We start from the raw sequence: 24,966 nt of genomic DNA, 5'->3' as shown, positions 1-24,966 counted from the left end.
AGATTTGGTTGGATGTGGTGAGGTAAATCACTGTGAATATTCGAGGAGACACTCAAAGGTTTCATCGTAGTAGAGCACAAGGAAAGGAGAAATGTTAGGGAAGAAAAATGTATGTACAGCTCAGTACATTTGGTGAAACTTAGAATTGAATTAGAGAGATGATAACGATATTCTTCGTCTCTTTATGAACCTTCTTTCTTAGAGTGCGAATCAAGATGCATTACGTTTTCATTCAAGGGAATTGAATCCTCGGAGTTATATAAATAGAACTTGGAATTCAAACATCCAATGGATCTCAAGCCAAGTTATGAGAACCTTGAAAAGTGGCTTAAAGATTTATATCTTGCAATTTACATTCTTTTTAAATATTTAAAATTATCTTATAGGTTTAAATGTATATAAATAATTATTTATTAAATAAAATAAAATGATATTAAAAATAATTTGGCTCAAATCTAATTTAAATGTGTTTTCAATTACATGTATTAATTGATAATTATTTATGGAGGTATGTTACTATATCATGTGACATTATACCCAAATATTTAGAAAATAGTTTTTTTGAATATCATTAAGATTTATGGGAATTATTTCTAAAAATTATCGTAATCATAGAATTAGGACAATTTAAATTATAACATTATAAGAGAAATATAAGGTGCCTGATATGTTGGAGGGCTGGAACCTTCCCCTATAATATGTACCACAATTATTAGATAATATATTAGATAATTACATGAAGTGTTAAATAAGAAAATAGAGCGGTTTCAGCTGAGTTTAAATATATATTTACATTTATTAAAACAAATAAATTAAAAAATGGAATTAAACATTGACAAGTTGTAATTATTTTTATTTACAAAATTAGTCATTAAAATTACGGACCGTTAGTTGATACTATAATTTTATATTGAGTTATTATATGATCACCATTGATACATAGAATATTGAATTACTGCATTATAATCATCCCAAGTAAGGTAAACCTTTCATTAAAAATTATTCGTCACATTTTTTGGTTACAACTTGTACAACTTGCTTATACAATTTATAACTTTTACACTTAGATATAAATTTCATAAAATTAAAATAGTGCATAGTATTTATTCGATACCGACAAATATAATTGTATTATAATATTTTACTGAAGGTGTAGTTAACAATTTGTATAAGGGCATTCAAATTACAGTTTTGTGTCAAGAAGGTATCGCTATAAGCTAATCTCTGTTTCTTAAATAAAATTTTGTTAATGAATTGCTATTTCAGTCGTATAAAGTGGGGCTTACCATTGTAAGGGAAAATATATATATAATTTAGAACTTGATCATTTTTCTGTTCTTTGAACAATTGATAAGTCATTCACCACTTCCAATACAGATGATAAAAGAATAACTTGTCTGTTATTAATTAAATTATCATCTCTGCTTTCCTGTGAATCTTTCGTTCAAAAGGATTATCAGTGGTCTTACTTTATTTGTTTTGAGCATCTCATGATCTTTGAAATTATTAACAAAGTGAAGATTTGGAATTACTTCATAACTCAACATCTTGTCCTTTAATATCGTTCTTACAAAAAAAAAAAAAAAAAAAAAAAATCGTCAACTCGCCAATACTCTGCAATAATTGGTAGCTTATTTATTGGCATTACAATGTTGAAGCCCAGAAATTTCTTCATGTCTTCATTACTAACTGAAAAATAGAAATTGGAGATACATTTTTAGTTTATGCTTGCGAAATTTTGGGATAGTGTGCAACGCTAAATTTGATTCAAGGTAACTTTTCTTGTCCATTAAAATTTTTTTGATTTCTTAATTTTATTCTTTGTGATTTTGTATCATTCATAACAGCGTGAATGTTGGCTTCATGAGTCAATGAAATATCGTATGTATTCAATTCAGTGATAACATCTTCATCAGCTATAAATTAAGTATTCGAGTTATTTAATAAATTGACAATGTCCTCTTCATCAGCACTGTCTACTTCGTCTAAAATACAATAAATTTAGTCACTAATAGTGCTGCTAAAAATGTTAATATATAAGAGTTAAATTCGAATTAAAATTCTTGAGTTCAAGGTTTCGATGATAGAAGTAGAGTCGAGTTCTAGTACTCAAGTTTTACTATGAGTTTTTTAAAAAATGGGTTCGAGTTTGCTATCAATAAATAATATAAATAAGAGAAGTTAATTAATAGGATATATATATATATATAATGCACAGGGTCACGTTTAGTCACGCACAAAGGAAGTTATTCCAAAAAGTTGATGCATTAGTTCTGATAATGATTACAATAGTGAATAATGAGCATATCTGCTACATCGTAATTAATCATGTATCTCTTCTTAAAAACTATTTCCCCTGTAGATGAGAAGACCCTCTCACAGAGAATTTGCCGGTATTGATAAATAACTAAAGGTTTACTTAAGTAAGTTAGGAAATGCTAATTTTCATTAAGTGTTCCACTACTTTATCGGATCATTTAATCGATCGATACAATGCAATTACATGACATTTATAACATAAAAATATTCTGTGGCCCTTGGCTTGCGCAGTTAAAACTGTCAGTTATAAACTGTAAGTGTGTGACGGGCCTTAGAACTAGTTATAACTTGTATAATATTTATAATCTGTTATTATGGTTATCCTATCTTTTGTTATGAACAATAACATAAGCTATATTTGTAAATTTGGCACCATCAGTATCCTTTATTTTGAATAGTTATTTATAAATTTGTATTTCAAAGGAATAATTACATATTCATTGATATCGAAAACAAAAATAACTATATACTTGATTACTCGAGAATCATATAAATATTTCGACTTTCTGTGATTCAAGTTCAAACAATGTCGAGAAATTAACAACCAAATTTTTTTCTTGGCTTATGTACAGTATTTTTAGGGTTCTATAAATATTTATATACAAATCTATAGAATATAATGTTAATTGTTTTCTTTCCATTGTCTAGTTTATGAACATTCATTAATTATTGACTAAGTATTCTTTAAAAATATATAAGTATTGAAGTTTCTTTAATGTTTTGCATGTTTTACTTGCTAATCTGTGCACTAATAATGTGCAATTTAATATGAATAATCAAAACAGTGGTCGAAGAAAAGAGGTAAATTACCCCAAATGCGGTACTTTAGAAAATTTTGGCAGTAATGAGAGTGTTCTCCTAGTGTTCAATAAAATAAACAAATTAACATCATACCACTAATATGGGTTAAATTAATTTTACTAAAAGTTCTTTTGGAGTAACGCTAAAAAAATTTACCAGGTTCGTGCTCTAAAATATCAAAAGTTACGTGTCCAATCTTGAATAAACTTTTTAATATGAAATATATAGGGTAAAAAATGACTGCCTATCTTAGAGCATTACTCTTGTACATTTGCGATTATACATGAGACCTGTAATCTAAGGCTCAAGCGCACTTGCTACAAATACGGTAGAAGAACTGATAAATTAATATTATGACATAACTTAAGTTCACAAGGCTATTTGTCATATTTTTATGAAAAATAAACACACATTTATTGTATTCAAATAGTCAAATGTATACTCAAGCCCAAAAAAGAGGCCTGTGATAAGCTTGACATTAAAATTACTATTTTGAACTTATGTTATAACATTATAATAATTTCTTAATTCGTCTACCCCATTTGTAGCGGGTGTGCTTGAGCCTTCGCTTAGAGATTTCTTGAGTTATATGCCTCGAAAGACATTAGTGTCCTAATAATTTTAAACTGATATAACTTTTGTATTTTTCATTTAAAAAAAAGCGACATTTTCTAAAATTACTACTTATACTAACAATTTTAAATTATCCATCCATGAAAAGAATATAATGATTGGTAGAATGAATTTTATCGAATTCCAAACAATGACTATGTTCGTGATATATGTCTTCAAACTATAAGACTTAATGATACAATGATTTTAATAAATGTTAGAGATCTATTATTACTCTCAATAATATGCAATAAAGAATAAATAAAAAAGGTCGATGCAAAAGGGTTCATTATTTTAAGGTCGACTATTTAAATCAAGTATCAGTACTAGGGTTTCTATAGTACTGAAGTGTAAGTACTAAATTATAGGACCTTAAGATACTTAAATAGAAGTATCAATGTACTTGGTACCATCCTTGATTAGTATATAATACAAATTACTAAGATATAAGTATTATGTGGCACATTATAAAGTTCAAATACTCACAGTTATATTATATTCATCAATACAAAACAACCGTATTTATTTAGAGAATCAAAATTAAATGATAGCGTCATTTAATATTTGGTAATTTTCCTCTAAAAAGAGGAGCAAGCCTCACACATTACAGGAACCTAGTATATCTATTCATAATGAAGATTTTGGAAGTATTGTCAGTCCTTTTTATATGAAATCTTCATATAAAAATCTGCTCTATTATATACTTGTGTATGACCAAGTTTATCAAAGTCTATGACAAGTGTAGCACAATCAATGTCATTAGAGTTTCATTATTTACCTTAGTATTTCTATATTATTTTCACATATATGTCTACAGTAAACAGCAATAAATTTTAAGAAAATAATTAAGTCTTAAGATAGTTGAGTCCAGGCCCACTAAATTATTTTCTTTCCTCCCCAGAAAATCCCCTGTTACAATTGTATAAATATTTTCAAAACACAAAAAAAGGGAAATACTAGGACAGTTGCAACAGTGTTTTTTGCCAAAAATAATAGAAATACAAACCAATAATGAATATTATAAATGTATAATATGATGTATATTATTGTGGTAAAAAAACTATAATATGTGTCCACTTTTTTTGAGATATTGAAAAAAAATGATTTTCAATAGTGAAAGTTTATTAGTCAGAAAAAAGCCATGAAGAGGGTTGTGATGGTGAATTTCTCCGGTCAATAATAATATAAATATTATTATATCTTAATCTACCATAATAAATTGAAAATATATCATTTTGTATTAAAAAATCTATCGATTTATTCGATAATAAATATTATTTAGTCTAATTTTCTTAATTTTTAGGTTGAAATTAATTTTTTCAAAACTGATTAAATTGCAATTGAAACTTAATTATTTAATTTACTAACTTTTTTTTACATAAAAACTATTCTGTAATTTAAATGAAAGGTTACACATTTTTATTTTTGTAAATTTATCAACAGTAAGGACTTCTATTTTTTTTTGTTTTTTTGCTTTGATAATTAATTGACAGAAATATTAAATGAAATATATTGGTATATAGTTACATATATAATACATAGACCATATAAATGGCATTATTCTCATATAAAACTCACTAATAGACCAGAAATGTTCGTGATGACATATTTTTTTCCTTTTGAAAAGGATAATTGTTTAAGTATGAAAATCAAAATATAAAAAGATTTGCAGTGCAAGTTCACCTTTTTAATAGTAGTTGGTAGTTCGATATATATGTTTTAAGAGCTAAATGAACGATATACCGTGGATTGAGGGCCAAATTATTGTAACTCAAAATTTACAAATAAAAATATTATTGCCTTAATATCATCTTATTAGTCTTAATAAAGACTTAAAAAACAACACTATAGTCTGATGTTTTCGGATACAATATCGCATAGATGGTTAATATCAGCCTCATGAAACTTTGTCAAATGGTAAGTAAAACATTTTAGTACGTGAGCAAATTTCAAAAAATAAAATAACCAGTTACAATTGAAAAGGCTCCCAAAAAGGAGTGAAATAAATTTTTTTTATTGAAAAATGTGTTTTTTTCTCCTAAGTCCAACCAGGAGAATTGTTGGTTGTCTTACTCCAAAATTAATCTTCAGTTGTTAATATAACTTCAAATTAAGTTGTTAATTGTATCAAGAATTGAACGAAAAAAGGAAGATAAGAGAGAGCAACTATTAGGGTTTTGCCAAGAGCTATTTAACATTGATGGGAGAACAATTAATTATGAAGAAATATCTCAACTTCACAACTTTCATGAGAACCCCTAGACATGCTTTTAAGCAACTTGACAAGAAAATACATTTAGAATCTCTATGATCTCTATGAATAAGTCAGTTTTTAATTGATATATTAGGAGTGCTGTTCCATAAAGGTATAATATTGTAAATGAAGTACCAGTCCTCTCAATTTTTTATTATTATATAAAATATAATATAATTTATGTATGCTTTTGACTTACGCTCAGGCCACTACTATTAGAGAAAGTGTCGTTTTTGAAAGATATCCTTGTATGGAAATAAAATGTGGCAATGTTTCCAGGTAGACAAAGTAAGCACCAAATAATAATGGCTTGTAGCGTGAAATAACGTCGATCTTCTAACTTACAACAATGCTGATTTGTCTTGTCTTTTTTTTTATAGTAGCTTGATCTGAAACATAAAAGTATATTTATATATTATTATAATAAACAAGTATACATATAAATACGATTTTTCACAAACTGTAATTAGTCCAAGTTCCAATTTTTTTTTTTTTAAATATTGATGAATTAAATAAAATTCATATTAATTGAGAAAAATTACTTTTTTCTACTCTGAAAAGTTTCCAACCTAAACCAAGATACAATACATTTTTCTGAATTTTTTATATATTTTTCAACATAGTCTCCTTTGAAACTCTACACACTTTTCTAGCGATGCTTCTATCTCTGTAACCGGTTCAAATAGTACTCGGCGTCCTTCACTGCAAAATAATTGTTGACGGGTAACTTTTTTTTTTTGCTCAATTACTTCTAATTGTATTTACTTAGACTCATCAAATTTTAACATAACAAGCCTTTGTATATCTGCTATTATTTGAATGTATTTAAATGAAAATTAAAAAAAAAAAAGCTGGATACTCGATTTTTGTCCATTTTAACAAAAACACTCACATGAACAAAACTCAAATAACTGAACTATATAACAACTGCCCGTCCAAAATGTCTGAAACTTTAGTGAAAAATGTCAACAGACGATAAATAGATGTAATTACGAGTATTGCCATCTTCACGTTGATGGTTGAAACTTTTCAAGCCAAATTCGTATTACGTATTTACAAATGATTTAACTGTGGGCAGTAGAACTTTGTAGTATATATTTCTAATGCATCAATTTTCACCAATAAGTCAAAAATTTATAATTCATTAAATCATCAATCATCTTTAGCAAGGGTTCTCAACAATTTTTGGCTGTTAGCCAAAATGAGATGTATAGATTATCTTGTGGTCATACTTATGAAACATTGGTTTTAATATTAATTAGATAGAAAATAATATAATGATGATATAAGTAATTGATGTTGGAATATTCAATTTTAACATATTAAGACCCTAATTATTGTAATTTGCACTTGAATTCTAAGCTATCTTTCTAAAGTTCGCATCCCGATCCTCATTATCTGATCTTATGCTCATGAGTGAGTTTAGTATGATATTTATTTTTTACCACATTCATCTCATAGAAAGCAGACTTGTCTCTTTAAGAAATATAAATTTAGAATCAAACCAAGGAACACCAAAATTGGTCTTTGGATCAATTTTACTAATGAATAATTGAGCGTGGAGATAATGTTGGCTGATGTAAAAGCGTGTGGCAAAAAAAAGATATTACCGAGCACCCGTAAAAACAATTAGTTGCAATTATTTCACCCTTTCCCAAGATTATTGAGTGGTGTATAAATAAATTGCCGTTAAACACAATTGAAGGTAATGATGTTTAAATAAAATGTTATTTATATTTTATAATTGATATTGAATACTTTTTGCGAGTTGTATGAAATCTACTTTCCCTGACCTGAAGAATATTCAATTATTGTGTTATCCTCATTACAAGAAATGTAAGTTTTTCATCTCATTTTTTGATTAAAAAATTGTAGGTAACATAAACATTGGACTGGTTCGTATTTTTTATCTCGAAATGTCAGACTGAAGTCGTAACACCAATGCCATGCGGGCGTTAATTGATTTTGAGACGAATGTGAATGTTATAGATATCAAACACTGTTAAAAACATATTAAGACTCATACTATGATACTAAACGTAACAGTTCCCTAAGCCACTCAACACATTGTCTCAGAAATGTTCAAAATGAGTGCTTTCTGTTTTATTTTGGAAGCACCACTAATATTGCTCCTTCCACTAGTAATGCCAAATTAGCCGATTCCGTCTATATTTATCAAAATTTGACAGTATCTCAAGGATTTTTTTCCCCCCTTCGTGGCTAGATGTTTTTGAAGATTAAAAATAAAACCGTGTCTACGGTGATCAAGTCTGCTGGGTGGAAATCAAAGGGAGCTCAAATAGAGGTCATTCTTGACTCGAAATCATCAACAAGTATGGAGCCTTGTAGGAGACTTCTTAATGACCTCAAACTTTGTTTGTTATTTTTGTATAAGAAATAATTATTTTATAGGATTATATTGTATCTTTTCAAAGATAGTGTATTTATCTAAAATAGTATTTCATTGTAAAATGCTCCTTTGTTGATTTACTATTTTGAAGATAATCATTCTATTTATTTCCAAAAGTTGTTAAATTTTCAACTTCAAAGGCTGTGCAAAACCTTTAGAAATTCATTGATATGGCTCTAACTTTATATTTCTTCAGCTTTTATGAAAAGAAACCTTTTTTTTTACTTTATCCACTTGACATTTCGCAAAAAAAAGAAAAAGAACCTTTATTATATATATTCTATAAATACTGTCTAAAAAGTAGCTTTTTATACTTTTAATTTGGTCTTTCTAATTATAAATAAATTAGTAATCTTGAACAATGGCATGTAAATATTAATTAATTAAATATTTTAATTGAAAGTGAGGAAACAGAAAACCAATGAGTTTTAGTCAAAAAGTATCTATAAATTATTTTTATCCCTGTAACGAAAGGATTTAAATTTATTGAGATACCTATAGGCTGAGTATAAAACGATGAGGTCTTATAATCTCTCCCCCCTCCTACGTCAAAAAAATCGGCCACCATGACGTAATCAATCTAATTTATGAACCCACTAACCAAACCAAACTATTCTTTATCTATCTACATTAACTAAGCTTAGTGAATCTGTATGTTTGAATGTACGAAAAACAGTCCCAGAGTACACTTTGTATAGTTCTCCTTGATGTATATTATAAATCAATAGAATATAAAGAAAAAAAGGAACTATAATATACAGGGAGCACTGTATAAAATGCATAAAATCTTGAAGGCGTTTAGTTCAATTCCTAGTATATATATATATAAGTGAAAAGTACTTATATAAAATTAAATAGTGAAAATGATTTTAGATGAGGTTTGGTACCGAGCTTAAGTATTTCCTGGCTCATCAAATCTTTTTTTTTTTTCACAAGCTATTATTATTGTTTCTTTATTGTTGAGGAGAGAATGTTGAGTGAGAAGCCACGTGTGAGTATACTCATAAAATACGGTGGGTAACACCGAGGATTTGTTCAAGTATTATCTTCTACATTATTAAAGAAAAATTTGTATTTCGTCGACCCCTAATAATACCGTGTACTGCCAGTAGTATTGAATGATATAGTAGATAAGTAATGATGAAAATTGTTTGTATTTTGGGCATGATAAAAAAACTGAAAATCAACATAGTAACCCTGACAATTTGAAGAATGTTTTGGAGGTGAATAGCATAACTATAATGAAGATTGTTTTATTTTTGCAAAATTTAAAAGTTTTGTTATATGGAAAATAAACATTCATCTAATAAGTCACGTTTTTTTTTCTCTTTTTGGAATCCAAAACATCTGAAAAAAAGCAGATTACTTTGAATTTTTTGGAGGGCCTTTCAGGTCATTAAGAGCCTTTTTTTGACCGAAAATAATATAAAAAAACCTCCTTTCTCTGGCTCTGCCCTATTCTCTTCTCCATCCGTCTCTTTCTACGTCCCTCTCTCTGTCACTTTTCTTCCCCCTTTATTTTTCTTCTCTATTTCCCTCTATTCAGTCCTCCAACAAGGGTAACCTCTGCTAGTTTTTATATAACATCAGCAAGAAGACTTGGAAGGTTTATTTTTTTAAGTTGAGAAAAGATTTTCAATTTGTAATCAAAACTAAAAAATCTTCAATTTCGACAGATTTTCAAAATAAACTAAATTTATTTTCTTTGAAATGCCATAGGTTTTATATATTATTTTTTAATCAGAAAATTCTGATTACTTATTGACTTGTGGTTGTTACAGGGTTAAGGATTATTAATGCTATTGATGCATTATTTATAAATCTTTAGAGCTTAAACTTTATATGATATAAGTATACCAATAAACTTTTAAATATTAAAGAAAATATATCAGAATCTAAATAAATAAAGCTGAGCTTATCTGTCTGTATAAATGCATCTTTGATTTAAATGAATGCATACTTTATCGAAGACATAACAATGTAGTCAACGTAGATACTCCCTGCGGACTCATCAGTCATTACATTTTTTTCGCTCAAACTCTTATTATTATACTTTCATTGTTGAAAAGGGGACTATTGAGTAGTCACGTGTAAGTGTGTTCATGAAAACGGAGGATAAAACTTTAGAGTTATGTTTCACATTCTTAAAGGCAAATTTGTCTCTTCGCCGACTCCTAATTACTCCTCTCAATGCCAGGTACTACCGTTAGTAACTGATAAATATATGCATGAATATCATGAAAAATGCACATAAGTGCAATAAATAAGAATGAATGATCTAGAAATGAAACTCTTTAGAAAATTACTTTTAACCTTAAAATTAATGTTATCAGAATTTGGGAATCTCACAGAAAATATATTTATAATGAACAATACATTTTGAAGGAATTGAGGGGGTAGCTTTAAGTGTAAGCTGCATTTGATCGTACTGCAAGATAGAGACAAGCTTACTAAAAATTATTATTCTGACTAAAAAATCATTTATGGATATTTAATTAATTTGTTTGAAATCATAAAATTATATAAACCTTGAATAATCACACAGAATTATAATTCCCACTTGAGGTGAACGAAAAAGAACAGATGTGTTTAAAAAAAGTAAAAGGAGAGAAAAACTCATTTTTTACTCAATTTAGTTCATAGGCTTCTCTTAGATTATACTGGTTAACTAAATTTATATACCTTATAATTTAATTTTGTTTGTATATTCTGAAAAAATTCGGTGCTGTCGAACGGAAACTTTCAAGATTGATGTGGGACAATATTTTGGTCAAGACAGAAACCCAACACCATATTAATATGCTGTGATAAAGGGGGTTTATGTTACACAAAAGTGTAAGAAAAAAGTATTTTGAAAAATCATTTTTATCCAAATTTGGAAGAGTTTCTCTTCTCACAAGACGTCGTTTTAGTCGATGTGTAGTTAGCAGAGATACGTTTAATTATTATTATAACTATTTATTAATTAATTATTATTCTCATGATATTAAACAGATTGGTATGCATAGTAAAATTATTCCGTAAGACATTAATTACACGATTTTTTTAATCAATTCCCTCTATGATTCTTTTGAATCCATTTTCTCAACGATTTTTTTGAATCAATTTTCTCTACCATTCTTTTGAATCAATTCCCTCTTTCATTTAATAATTACTTTGCGCAAAAAATTGTTCTTACATAGTTTGACCAACTAAGGGTGAAAAAAGAAAAAGAATTCATAGTGCATATTCTATATTAAGAGTATTCCTTGCTTTTGCGCGGCCACAATGCATGCTTCATATACAATTGAAGATTTGGTTTGCAATCTCGAAAAATGTCGGGATATTTGAAAACTTTTGTTTCCCCAAATAAAATATAGTTAAATAGTAATTATTTATTTTATTTTTTTATTGTGATTCATCATATCTCTAAAAAATAAAATTAATAAAAAAGTATGTCATAATTAAATTGACATTCTGTAGATAAATATTATTTGTGTATTATTGATTATTTAATCAATTGGAAATAACTTTAATTATGTCAATCACAACACTCAAATAGATAAAAATATAATTTTGTAGTGTAAAGTATAATAATAATAAAAAGCTATGAGAAAATATATTCATATATGTCAAAAAACTTTCAATGAATCCGAAAATAAAAACAATTTTTATACTTGACAAAAAAATAATAAATTAATCATCAAAGAGTTTAGAGGGGTTACCAAATCTATCATATGTGTACTTTACACGTATATACTTTATCTGGTAAATGTAGGTCACCACATATATCGTATGTGTACACGTGTACGTATATATAGGTATATATCTATATTTTAATATACTAGTATATGATTTCAGGAGAAGAGTTGGTCCTTTAATAACTAACAAGGGTCAATGCACTTATTGATGTGATAACCCCCCTTAAGTTTATATATATGTATACGAGGGTGGTTTGAATAGTTTCTGACCTAACAACGATATAATACATTTTTTTCTGATTTTTTATTTTCATTTCTCAACATAGTCTCCCTGTAACTCTACAGACTTCTCTCTGCTATGCTCTCATCTCTGTAACCCCTTCAAATAGTACACGGCGTTTTTTGCTGAAAAATAATTATTCACGAAGGTGATTTCCTCTTCATTTGACGAAAATCCTTGCAGTTCAATGTTTGAACAGTATTTTTGTCTCTCGACTATGCTGCGTGGGGCAAACGTGAGAAGAAAGCTTGTGCGAGTCCTCACAATAATGTAGGAAATCTCAAAGCTACAGTTTAGATGAAGTGGGATAATGTGTCCCAGGACTTCGTGATTTGGTCGTGCAAGGCGTTCAGGGGCCGTATAGAGGTCTCGTTGGCAGCAGAGCAAGGGTATTTTGAAAAAAAAAAATTTGTACCTACAGTGAATCTCTTGCAAATAGATTTATTGACCTAATATTTGTAGTTTATGTGGGTGTCAAGGTTATTAGGAAAAAATGTTTCCAAGTTGCTTTCCCACACTATATGTAGTTGTTCTAAAATAAAGTAAACGACAATTTTTTAGTTAGACAAATTTTGAAGTTGATTTTATGCAAATAATCAAATTTTATATGCTGCCTAATATTAAAATATATTATAGAAAGTAGTTACGTCGGTAATAATCTGCGAAAAAAAAAATCACTTCCAAAAAAAAACAAGTTGATTTATGGAATAATACGATAAATTAAATATGTTAATTAAGGAGCAAATATATGGCTGTAATAATATGTGAGCTTTTTATTCAAGTGTACATTTTACATAATAAACATTATATAACTAAGAAATAAGATAGCGAGCATGGAAGGCAAACCTGATGATGTTATTAAGCTTCACTGCTGGGGGAAAAGTACCCAGAGATTTTTAAGGGCTTAAAAGTCATGAAGATTCACAGAACCTACATAAGTGCAAGACAGGCAGATACAAGGAGACTAATAGTGTAAAATAGATCCTCAAAGTAGTCAACCACGAACAGCACCGACTACCAAGAAAATCAAAATCAAATGAGAGAGGGTTTGAGAAATGCAAAAGGAGCTTCTGTACAATGGCGAAGGAGCTAGGTATGGGCCACACAGGAATGAACAAACTTGTGAAGAAGAACTTGAAGGTGTTCTCTCTCTTAGCGTCATCTGAGGAGACAGCTCCTTTTGGTGAAACCAAAAAAAAAAAGTCGATAGAAGCAATAATTTCATCAGCTGTTGAAGTGGGGCTTGGCTCCCAACATTATCTTGTTGTGAGCTCGTTCATAGACAATATCTTTCTTTTATACTTAATATCTTATGTTTCACCATGAAGCAGCAAGAGGAAAAGTGTCAAGATATTGAAGAATTGTTTGAGGCCTCCAACGATGCTAAGGCAATCATAAAAGTCATAGTTGAAGTGCACGACCCTGTAAATAAGTCAGAACAAACGCAAACATTTTTTTTTTTAGTTCACAATAGTTTTGAAATTCCAGTAGTCCGTTGTTCTAGTGTTAAAATATGAATTTCACTTCATCACTAAATTAATTATGGTTTTTATTTAATTACTGTAATGGTGGTCAATTTATTACATATTTAGAAGGGGGGGAAATGATCAATATTCCAACTACACTTTGATGCTCTCATTCATTTACCAATTATATTAATTCTATGTATACCTTTGTATTTTGTGAACATAGATATACATTAGTTAAATTAATTAATACCTCTCAATCTATTTGCTCAAAAACAACCTGTCTTTAATTATATGTTAAGCCTATATTGAAAAAGTAATAGAACTATTCTCTAATGAAATAATGAGTACATTATTCTCCTACCTCATAAGGTACCTATTTTTAATTTACTGAACAGTTCATACTTTCCAAATTCTTGTTTTTTTAATAAAATAATTATTTTAGAATTATTCAAAATATCTTAATAAAATTGCTATAAATGCACTTTACCAATTTTTTACTTTTTCGAAAATCTTTTAAGCGGCATATTTGATTTAAATAGTACTTGACAAGGCTTTTATTACGAATCTCTAATTCGTTATCTCTATCAAATTTTGATTACAAATAATTTTGATTTTAATTTTTAAGTATTTTTACCTTTTCTATGCAACTTTTTTAAATATTCTGCATTAAAAATAAAAGTGAAACTGAAGAATCAATAAAAGTTAAACTTTTTTTTAAATACAAACCTTTTAAAGTAGAAATTTAAAGTTTATTCTTTAGTTTCAGCTATAATATATTTTCTTTTTAAATCTGACAAAAATATTATATTCTAAATAATATTTTTGATTTTACTTGATTTTTGTATGTTTTTTTATCAATTGTTATTACATATAAGTTTCATCTCAATATTTATTTTACTTCAAAATATGGCTCTGAATGGAAAATATACAATACATCGTGATAAAACAAAGGCTTTAAAAGCCAAACCTTCTATAATTGAAAAGTTTACTGGTCATTTATGTGTTTTATGGTTTAAATAATAGTTATAAATTCTGGTTTTTAGCCTGCCGAAAAAATACTGTGGCATAATTTAATTAAGGTTCCATTAACAAAAAAGTATTTGGTTCTAAGAGGCTAGCTCAGCTGCAAAATGACTATTATTCTACAAATAGTTAGGCAGTAAAGTTAGATGCATATATATATCTATAAGAGCAAAGAAGACAACCAACAAAGAGCTACCAATAAAACAACTTTCTTGAATTATTGAAAAAATAGTTGTTATATTAGCCTGTTCCGGAAGGATTGAGACAGGTTCCTTTGAAGAGAAAGGAGAAGAGTTAGATAAAAAATTCTACCAGCATCTATTAATATAGATCCTTAATCAGAGTGTAAAGAAATAAATATTGAATTAATTTTTTCTGTTCATAATTTATATTTTTTATTTGTTAACGAGGATGAAATACGTTACATTTATATATTTAATCTTGAAGAAATATCAAGAAAAGAAAAACTTCCCAATTTATTTTTTTATTTTTAATATATATAAAAGCTCCAATCATATATTTTATATTTTATTGCCACACTTCTAAATAGTTATGGATTTATATTATTTTGGGATATTAATGTTGGTTAAAGCTGTTTTTATTTGATCTATTATCATATTTTTTGGCTCGAATAATTTATCATATTATTTATCATGTTGTTAATAGAGACCTATAATATTTGAGTACAATTTCAACCGCCTTCAGAAGATAAATCAGAATGTCAGTAATAACAAAAGATAAAAGTGTTGCAGTGTATAATTTTCGAAGATACGAGTTGACTCTGATCAGAAAATTGTAATACCTTATCGGATAAATTGCATAGACTTAAGGATAATTCATATACCACGTAGTTCTTTTTTCACATACTTTTAACCTTCTTCCTTCTAACCACGTGTTTTTTTTGTAACACTCCACTTACAATTTATTCCCTTAGTTCCTAAATTTTATCCCATATTTCATTTAATGACGTCTTTTAGAAAAAAGTGTTTAATTATAAATTTACCCTTTTCTAGATAAAACCAAGATTCCTTATGACATTTCCAAAAGTGTCAAGATGTTTTTTTTCTTAGAAAACGTTCTATTAAAAAATAATTGTATTCAAGTCCCCCCCTCAAACGAGAATATATACCATCCGTTATATAAGGGGCTACTTGATTTGTGAATGCCCCTTACGAATTCTTTCTAGGAACGAATTAAAATCAGTATGTCAAGATATTAATGTATATAACGGAAACATTTTCCTTTTCTTTTTAAATCCAAGCTTGCTTAAAGTCAAGGGTGTCTAAAATAGTTCTGGGATGATTGCTCCCCTAGGGAATATTTGCTGTCAATTATTTACTAAAATTTCAGATTGAACATGAATTTCAAATGTTTTGTTTTATTGTTAATTAACCACTCAGGAGAAATGTCCTTTAATTAACTTGAATAAATATGTAATAATTTTTTTTAATTCTGACCATCTTTATTAATAAAAGAAAGTACTGTATGAAAAACAGTCACGGGGTGCACTGTATAAAGTGCCCGGTGATGTATATCATAAACATATTCTGCTCCGAAAAATAAAAATATAGTCGTATGAAATAAACTATTTTAGTTTTTTGTATATATATTGTATAACGTCTATGAACGTGATAAATGCCATAAACATATTTTTGATGTGAGAAATTACAATGTGTCTATATTAATGAAATATTGCAGGTATTTGCATGTAGCGTCAAATATGCTTTGTGTTTTTGTTATTGCTCTCTTATGCATATCACAATTTTTATGCATTTTCAGTATATGTTAAGATTTGTATAAAATATAAACGCTGGTATGTAAAAATGAATTAACTGAATGAACACTCTAAACATTAAAGTACTCATCAGTTATCCCATCAATTACCTTTTTTTGTACACAAACTCATATCTTTCATACTTGAGGGCAGAACACAGGAAGAATCTTCTTTTTCTTTTAGAAAATGCCTATTTATTCTGAACAATGCCGGATACTACCGCTAGTAGAATGATAAACTAATTATTATTATTACTTCATTACTTTTCCTAAATTTATTCACGTAAATTAAACTTATAAAAATATTGATAAGTTAATTATTTAAAAAAACTTGAACGAAATAAAAAAAGTTCAAACACACAAATTCCAACACTCTACTTCTTTATATAAATGTAAAATAATTATTTAAAAATATTCTCATTTTTAAGAATAATAGGAATCTAGGTCATAGAGTCCAAATGAGACAGTGTATATAAAAAAAAGTAATGAAATGTATGTTCTATACTTGAGTGCAATTACTTAAAGTGGATCAATCGATCAAATACAAACTTATATCCCCAAAATATACTTTTACGGAACGAAAAAACAAAACAAATGCGCAAAATGTAAGGATATTTAAGAAACATGTATGTTTTCGTTCAAAAAGACTATGTTGGACAATAAAATTTTTGAAAAAATGTGATGTATCTTTGATAGGGAGGAAACTTTTCAGACCACCCTTGTAGTAAAAAAAAAATTAATTTAAGATTTTATAGGATAATTTGATATATATCTACAAAAAATACTACATTTATGAAGTTATGTTATTATAAATGACCACATTACTCCTAATTTCATGACTTTACCATTCTAAAAAGTAACTTTTGTGGATTTTTTGTTTTTTTTAAAAATCCTAATGTGATCCTAATTAAAAGGATACTAAATTAAAGGAAAACTTGAGAAAAACTTTTCATAATATAAAATTATAAAAATAATATTTTTTTATGGGTCCTCATTTAATAATATGAACCCATAAAAAAATACATGATGATAAATTAGGAAATTAAATTTAATAAAAAATATCAATAAATACTATAGTTTAAAATTTGTGCCCAAAGATAAAGAAAGACCACTTTAGATTATAAAAGTACCATAAAAACCTGTACAATATATTTAATAATCTCAACAACAACAAAAACAAAACAAGACAAAAAATAACTGGATAAAGTCAGAGATATTAAAAAGGGCACCTTAAATTGCCCTATTCTGATGCATATTCAAGATTTTCACAAGAGGATTGATAATTGATTTATACTTTGTAGAGTTGTCTGGAAAATATCGTATAATATCCACCGCGACATTAAACGCCGATGTATCGTCCTTAGAATTTTTAAATCAAAAGCTTTACAGGGTCCATGGAAAGTTCTGTTAAATGTTTATTAAAGTACTAATGATATAACTAATTATATAATTTGCATATAGTTATAAACATAGATCGACACAAATTCCAAAAACTAGTTACATTTTTTATTCGAAATGGTCATCCTTAGCCTTGACCACAGCCCAAAGTCTCTCCGGAAAGGACTTGCATACTGCACGAACTATGTCCACGGGGATGGAGTCCCGGCAGCCACTACATTGGCCTTCCGGTTGTCCAAATGCTTGCTGAGGGCCACACAGGGTCTGCTTTCAAGAATGTACAACATGGAGAAACTCATGACGGTTAGGTGGGGCTTGATGTGGGCTGACTGTCTTGTCCCGTAAGCCACACAAATTGGTCTCAGACCACTGCTGCTTTTCTCTGAATGTGTTGACCATTCTGTAGGAATTACGAAAGTGCAGTTGGGCCAAAGAAACAATACCTTCCTCCAGGATGGTGCTGATGTATGCCTTGTTGTTGATCTTCACCCAGCCGGTACAAACACCAAGGGGGACTTCCCTGTGTCGGTTACGGCCACCCAAACCATCACAGATTGTGGGTTCTAGATTCCTTTCACTCCATGGCCACCCACTCTACCTTTTTGGGCCATAATCCCTTCATTTTGAGGGTTAAAAGCCTGTTCCATTGTGAAAATCTCCTCATCATTGGACACAATGTTGTGAGCTGTGCCAGTTCTTAGCTCCTGAAGAATTAAATTGCTTCTCTCAAGTCTTTTAGCCTTGACCTTGCTTGACAGGTGCCGTTGTCTCTTCAGTTTATAAGGGATATATCCCAAGGTCATTTTTGACCTTAGTCTGCCTGATCAGGGTATGTCCTTGATAGATGGAGTCTCCTCGTACTTCTCAATGGTTATCTTGATGAAGATGGGGTTGACCTCCAGGGTATTCAGTTTCCTCATCATAGCTGGTCGATATTTGCCCTTCAGGTACTACTAGATTATAGCCTCTCCCATGGCTTTTATTGTGGTTAACAAAATCGTTATTTAATTCCAAACTGTTTGTTTTGATCTAGTTTCGAACCAAATAGATTTTAAACATAATATATCGCAACCTTACATATAATTATATCATATAAAGTTAATTTAACAGGACTTTCCGTGGACCTTGTATATCTTGAAGCAGTTATAATATGTATACCTCTTAATTCCATAGTAACAATTGCTCATTGAAGGTCAACTTTTTTAGAATGTAAGACTTTGATAGAGTTCGTTGATGAATTCTTTGGCAACCCAAAAAGAATTATGGCCTCGATTTTATTTAGCAAGGTTTTCAAATTTCCTTCTAAATTCCATGAAACACATTTACTTTATAGATGCAAGAGCAGACATTCAGTAAAAGTATGAACAACTAAATTTAAAATCTTTTTATAGTCCTTGCAAGAATATTGAAGAAACTGCAACCGTAGCCAAATTAACTGTCATCGGCAATCATTTTAATAGAATTCATTATCTGAATTGTCCGTTTTTAACCCGAAGGCGGAAATTTCTTTCAAGTTTAATTTTTATATTCTTCTCTTCGTCAATTATATCATGAATTCTAAAATTATTGATTGTATCTGTTGCATATGCTCTAACAAAACAACAACTTTTTGTCAAAATTGCATCTAAGCTATTATTGAATTTTCTAATTCCTTTTTTTCTTCTTACTGTAAACCTTCTGGAATTAATATCATGCATTTCAGGTGGAGGCACACCACTAGCGACATAATATTTTTTTTAAATCCCGCTGTCGACAAATAACGTCAATCCAACGATATGAGCGTCATCTATTTCGCCTTCTTCTCTAGCTCTGAGAATCTTTAATGAGAGATTTTCTTGTTTGTGATCCTCTTTAAAGAAGAAAAAAATAAATTGTATTATTACTTTTTATTAAACAATTCCATTGGGAAACACATATTCAATGATTATAAATAATGTTTGCTGTTTTTCATTATTTTTATGTAGTTTATTTCTTTATAAATTATTTAAGTATGTTGCTGTTATTCAGATTGAAATGGAGTTTGTCCTTAATATTCATGGTTAATTCACAATAAAGTAATTTGTTTAAATACAACATGCTGGTTATCACTTGAATAGTATGACTAAGTTGTAAGGCTATTCTAGAAGTAGATAATGCGGGAACATAACTTATTGTCACCTTACGTAGAAGACTTCTTTGAAAATCTTCGTCCTACAAGCTCCAGCGTTTTGATTTTTTCAGTAAATAGTCATGCATGAAATCCGATGAAAGATCTTGTCGACAAAGGAAAAGGTGTGGTGGACACACATCAGTCCATATATGCGTAATTGACATATCTTGTATTTCAATTTACTTTGGAAGTAATAATGTAATGGTCATCTCTAGTGTATGGGCATTGCAAAGGGTCACGGTACTGTCACCTTATGGTACATCACAGATCCTTAATATTTCTTTGATTCCTCCGTTTTTATCTAGCACTTTCCTTATGACAAACTCATCTTCAAAATGAGTGAAAGCTACTCCGATATTCAAAACTTTGTTAAGTACAATAACAACAATATTTCTAGCGCCAGGGCAAATATGAATTCCTTGAATAATCTACCTTAAGAGTCCCAAAGATTAAGTTTTCTACCTTTTGTTAAGTAGGAGAGAACCACTTTTGGATTCATTCATTTTTACTTATTATTTCAAAATGAATTAGTTGGCATATATAGAAGGACATCCTAAAGCATTAAACCAAGTAGTGCATCGAAGGCTACCCTTCCTTATTAGTGAAAAAAAAATATTTTGGTCAAAATTTACTTTCTTTGTCCGCTAGAGATATTATTATTTTAAGCATTTTGGAGAATCATTTCCTGTTTTCTTGTAAATAATTCGCGTACTGTACTGTTTCTACTTTTATTTACTTCATTATTGCATTAATCATATACTTATTGCTTGAAGAAGGAATTATGATTTCAAATGATTTTCACATACAGAATGGTCTGCAGGTTTCCAATTAGGAAGATATTTAAGATTTGATATCCATTTTTTTCTTCTTGCGACTCCTGGATTTTTGGAAATGGGAAATTCAAAAAAAAGCGAACGTTTTCTGGAAGCTTTTGGAAATTTGACTCAGATTTATTTTTGCATCCTCGGCACTACAATGACCCATTATTTTGGGGTAATTTGTTTCAAATTTGCTTTATAATAATATGTAAATATAAATGTTTAAGACTACAATAAATTATATACGTATTATTACTTCTACAAACTTATTAATACTACGTAGTACGTACAACAAATAAATGAGTGAAGTCATAGGAAAACAACATTATGTGAAAATATTATTGCAAATATTGACCATACTATTTCTTCAGGCTAACGGTGCTCGATACACTACTTAGTTTAATGCTTTAGGACATCCTAAAGCAAATCTGTTCTGCCCCAATTGTTGAAAAAATAAATAACAGCTCAACAAGTTTCCCTTTGTTTCTATAATAAGTACTCTCGTCTTACTATTATTTATTATCACGGCGTACATACTGTGTATAATTATTAATGTACATAAGTGAACAAAAAAATATTAATAAATAACCTGTATTATCACAGGTGTATGTGTAGTTCTCCAGAGTACTATGTATTTTGTAACTTAATATATATTATATATATACATACAAAAAGATCATATAATAAAAATAATAATAGCATACAAAAAATGATATTAAATGTAAGGTAATGATGACCACACAGTGTACAAGGTTGGGCAGTAAAACGCGCACTATTAATTAATGATAATTTTATCATTAATACACAAAGTTGTCTTCATATACAAAGATCCGTCGCCACCTTCTGACGGAGATCATGGAGGCCAGGATGCTGAATAGTCTACGTTTTACTACCGAATCATATAGAATCGAAAAAAGTAAAATTTTAATCAAAAAAAAAATCTCACTATAATTCCTTAAAGTACATTGAATATTACATCACAATTTCCTAGGATTTTCTACTAGAAACTATTTTCACTACATAAGAAATAAATTACTTCCTTTCTCTTATCAGTGTTCATTTTTAAGTGTTTTAAGTTTAGTTTTTAAACTCAATATTGAAAATGTTTTTAAAGTAGATGGATATATATGCATGTATAATAAATACTGATATTTATATTTATGGCCTCGATAAAACAAAGCGATGTTACTATTCCCAATTGAGAGGTACATAACTTTTATCAGAATTTTTTTTAAATTTGAACACGATTTGGATTATTTATTGTACCAAGTAAGTAATTTGAAGGAGAGTTGAAAATTACTTTTAAAGGGAGAGTTCATGAGTAGAGCTTAATTACTTAAGAAACAAGAATGCTAAAAAGAGCTCATATTGGTGTCATTATGTTTGGTGTCTCAAGTAAATTCTGAAATGGTACGATATTTTTGAATCGGTTCATTGGATTTGGAGTTATCTTACAAGACATAGCTTATTCATATTTTTTTTTGCAAAATTGGCAATAACTCTGTTTTGATTTTCATACATTTTAAATTAAATAACAGCTTAAGTAACTAGGCCATATTTTAACATAAAATATGATATGTCTCTAACTATCCGTATTCAAAAAGTTATAAATTGAGAAAAGTAAAAGTAGTAACTAAAATTAAAATATGCGTTAAGCCGTGGGATTCTACATACCTGGAATAATCACATAAAAATTTTATTCCTAAATGAGGGGAATAAAAGAGGAGCTACTGGTTGAAAAAAAAGATAAAAATAGTCAACGTCATTTTTTAATACATTCCTCCTAGAGGGGAAACAAAAAAAAACAAGTTATGTTGCATGCATGATTATTCCATGTGTCTGAAATTCCATGGTTCAAAACGTATGAAAAAGAATATTCACCTTCAGAGATAGTATTATGAAAAGCAATAAAGGCAACTTTCATCACAACGATTGGTTATGTCATTATAAGTTCAGTAATATAAATATTATGTTGATTTAAATACAGCAGCATACACATGTACCTATTTTTAATTGCATTTACATAATGAGATAGTTTCTTTTTAAAGAAATATGAAAGAGGGAAGATTGTGTTATTATTTATAATAACACAATGTTATGTTGATGTGTGCTCATGAAATGACAGAAAGTAACATAGAGGATTTTTTTGAGAAGTATAAGTATATGTCTTTGTTAGAATTGAGAATTTAAGGTGGAGTAATCTTTACCCAAGTTCTTGCTAGATACGGGGAAGGATTTATGTTTATTTCTTTACTCTCATGGATGTTTGCAACTAATCTACTAAACGACAACACAGCTAAACTACTCTTCTCGCAAAAATTATTCCTTTGTCAGGGTTACCCTGCTATTTTTATATTTGTTTTATTTTGACAGACTGACAGATCATATTAAATAAAAGTCTATATATATATATATATACATACATAGTTGTAAAAAATATTAAGTTCTAGTATATATAAAAATAAACGGGAAAATTTAATATGGTAACTCTGATAACTAGAATAAAGTTTGACAGGAGAGCAACTTTGCTTTCATGACATTTTATTATATTCGCTGGAAGCAGGCATGAGAGAGCGAAGAATCTACAGTTAAGACTTACCCATATTAAGTTCATCTAAAACCTCAGTATTACTCTCCGTTTTTCGTGTGCAAACACACTTATGATTACTTTATATTAACATGTTCTCCCTTCAATGCTTATAGAATTCAGATTACCAACTTGATCAAAATATTGCAAACGCGAAGTTTATTTTTCATACAACTCTATATCTGTAATTAATTAAATAAAAAAATTAATGCATATGAAATATTTGCAGAAAAGAAATAATACCTCATATGTGAATGGAGACCGTTTTTTAATCAATACTTTAAACATTTTAATTCATTCATTTTCATTTAATAATTTGGACAGTTTTGTTTTTGAAGGGAGTAAGAAAAGGCATCCTTCAAAAATATGTAAAATAACAGTGTAAGACATTGCTATAAGATACTTACATTATTATATATCTTCTAATAAATAATTATTTGTTTAGTTCAAATTTTTATTTTACCGGAGAAACTCGTATTAAATCATTTCATAATATGTTTATCCCATAACCAAAAACTCCAATTCCTATTAATGGAATTCGCCTTCCTCTGCACCATACTCTGCAATTCAAAATCACAGACATTGCAGCCCGGGGAAGAAGGAGATCAAAATCACTTTATATACAATATATATTGGAGGATTCCATTGCCAGTATAGTGTAATTTTAGGGTTTGAACTTTTTGGAACCATTTTACTTCTTATGAACTTGAATCAGCATTTTTTGTTGTTTCTGTCCATTTATAATCTAAACATAAACAAACTTTTTGATTATATTTAGATTAAATGGACTCCACACGACGCCAGAATGTTTTGCACATGCTGACATTGTGTTAACTGATTACCTTTGGGGCTCAATACTACCTAGGATTGAGTTGGTTGGGTTTTTCTTGATAATTTATTTATGGTCATTACCATTGCTAACTTGCCATGTTTTTTCTTCATCATAATGAAGATACACATAAAGATTAACTCGATCATCCTCCTCCTAATTCTCTTTTTTAATTCGTATTTAATATACGTTCTTCCTTTTTCTTTTACTACAATCATTCGTTTTTTGGATTTTTAATTTTTTTTTGGCGCATTTTCGAATCAAAAACTCATACCTTAAAAAAACTTTAAGACATGGGGGAATTGATCTTGTTTTATGAAGAAAAAAAATCTTCTTATCAACAAAAAATCAAATTTATCCTCCAGAGCCCAGGAATCTCGTCCGATCAGAATAAAACATAGGTTAACGTACATAACTCAAAATTCTGAACAACCTTTAATTCCTGTCTAAAGTCTGTATTTGTCTCCATTTTTAAAATATATATGCATTTTTATCATTTTTCTTCTAAGCGAGACTTACATCACACAAACGCATAAATTATTTTACTACTATGAAGAATCAAGG

General features: G+C 28.8%; 1 protein-coding gene across 1 annotated transcript in view; it reads right to left on the bottom strand.

Annotated features, from left to right (window-relative positions):
• LOC121125564 (uncharacterized) overlaps window positions 1–24,966 on the bottom strand; it is a 204,991-nt gene that overhangs the window by 65,368 nt on the left and 114,657 nt on the right. The window contains exon 3 of the mRNA XM_040720759.2: window positions 6,186–6,375. Coding sequence (XP_040576693.1) covers window positions 6,186–6,375 — 190 coding nt within the window. The remainder of the gene's footprint in view (window positions 1–6,185; window positions 6,376–24,966) is intronic.

The sequence above is a fragment of the Lepeophtheirus salmonis genome, chromosome 10, assembly GCF_016086655.4.
Source record: "Lepeophtheirus salmonis chromosome 10, UVic_Lsal_1.4, whole genome shotgun sequence".
In the NCBI taxonomy this organism is placed as follows: Eukaryota; Metazoa; Arthropoda; class Copepoda; order Siphonostomatoida; family Caligidae; genus Lepeophtheirus; species Lepeophtheirus salmonis.
This window is presented reverse-complemented; position numbering and strand designations above follow the sequence as displayed.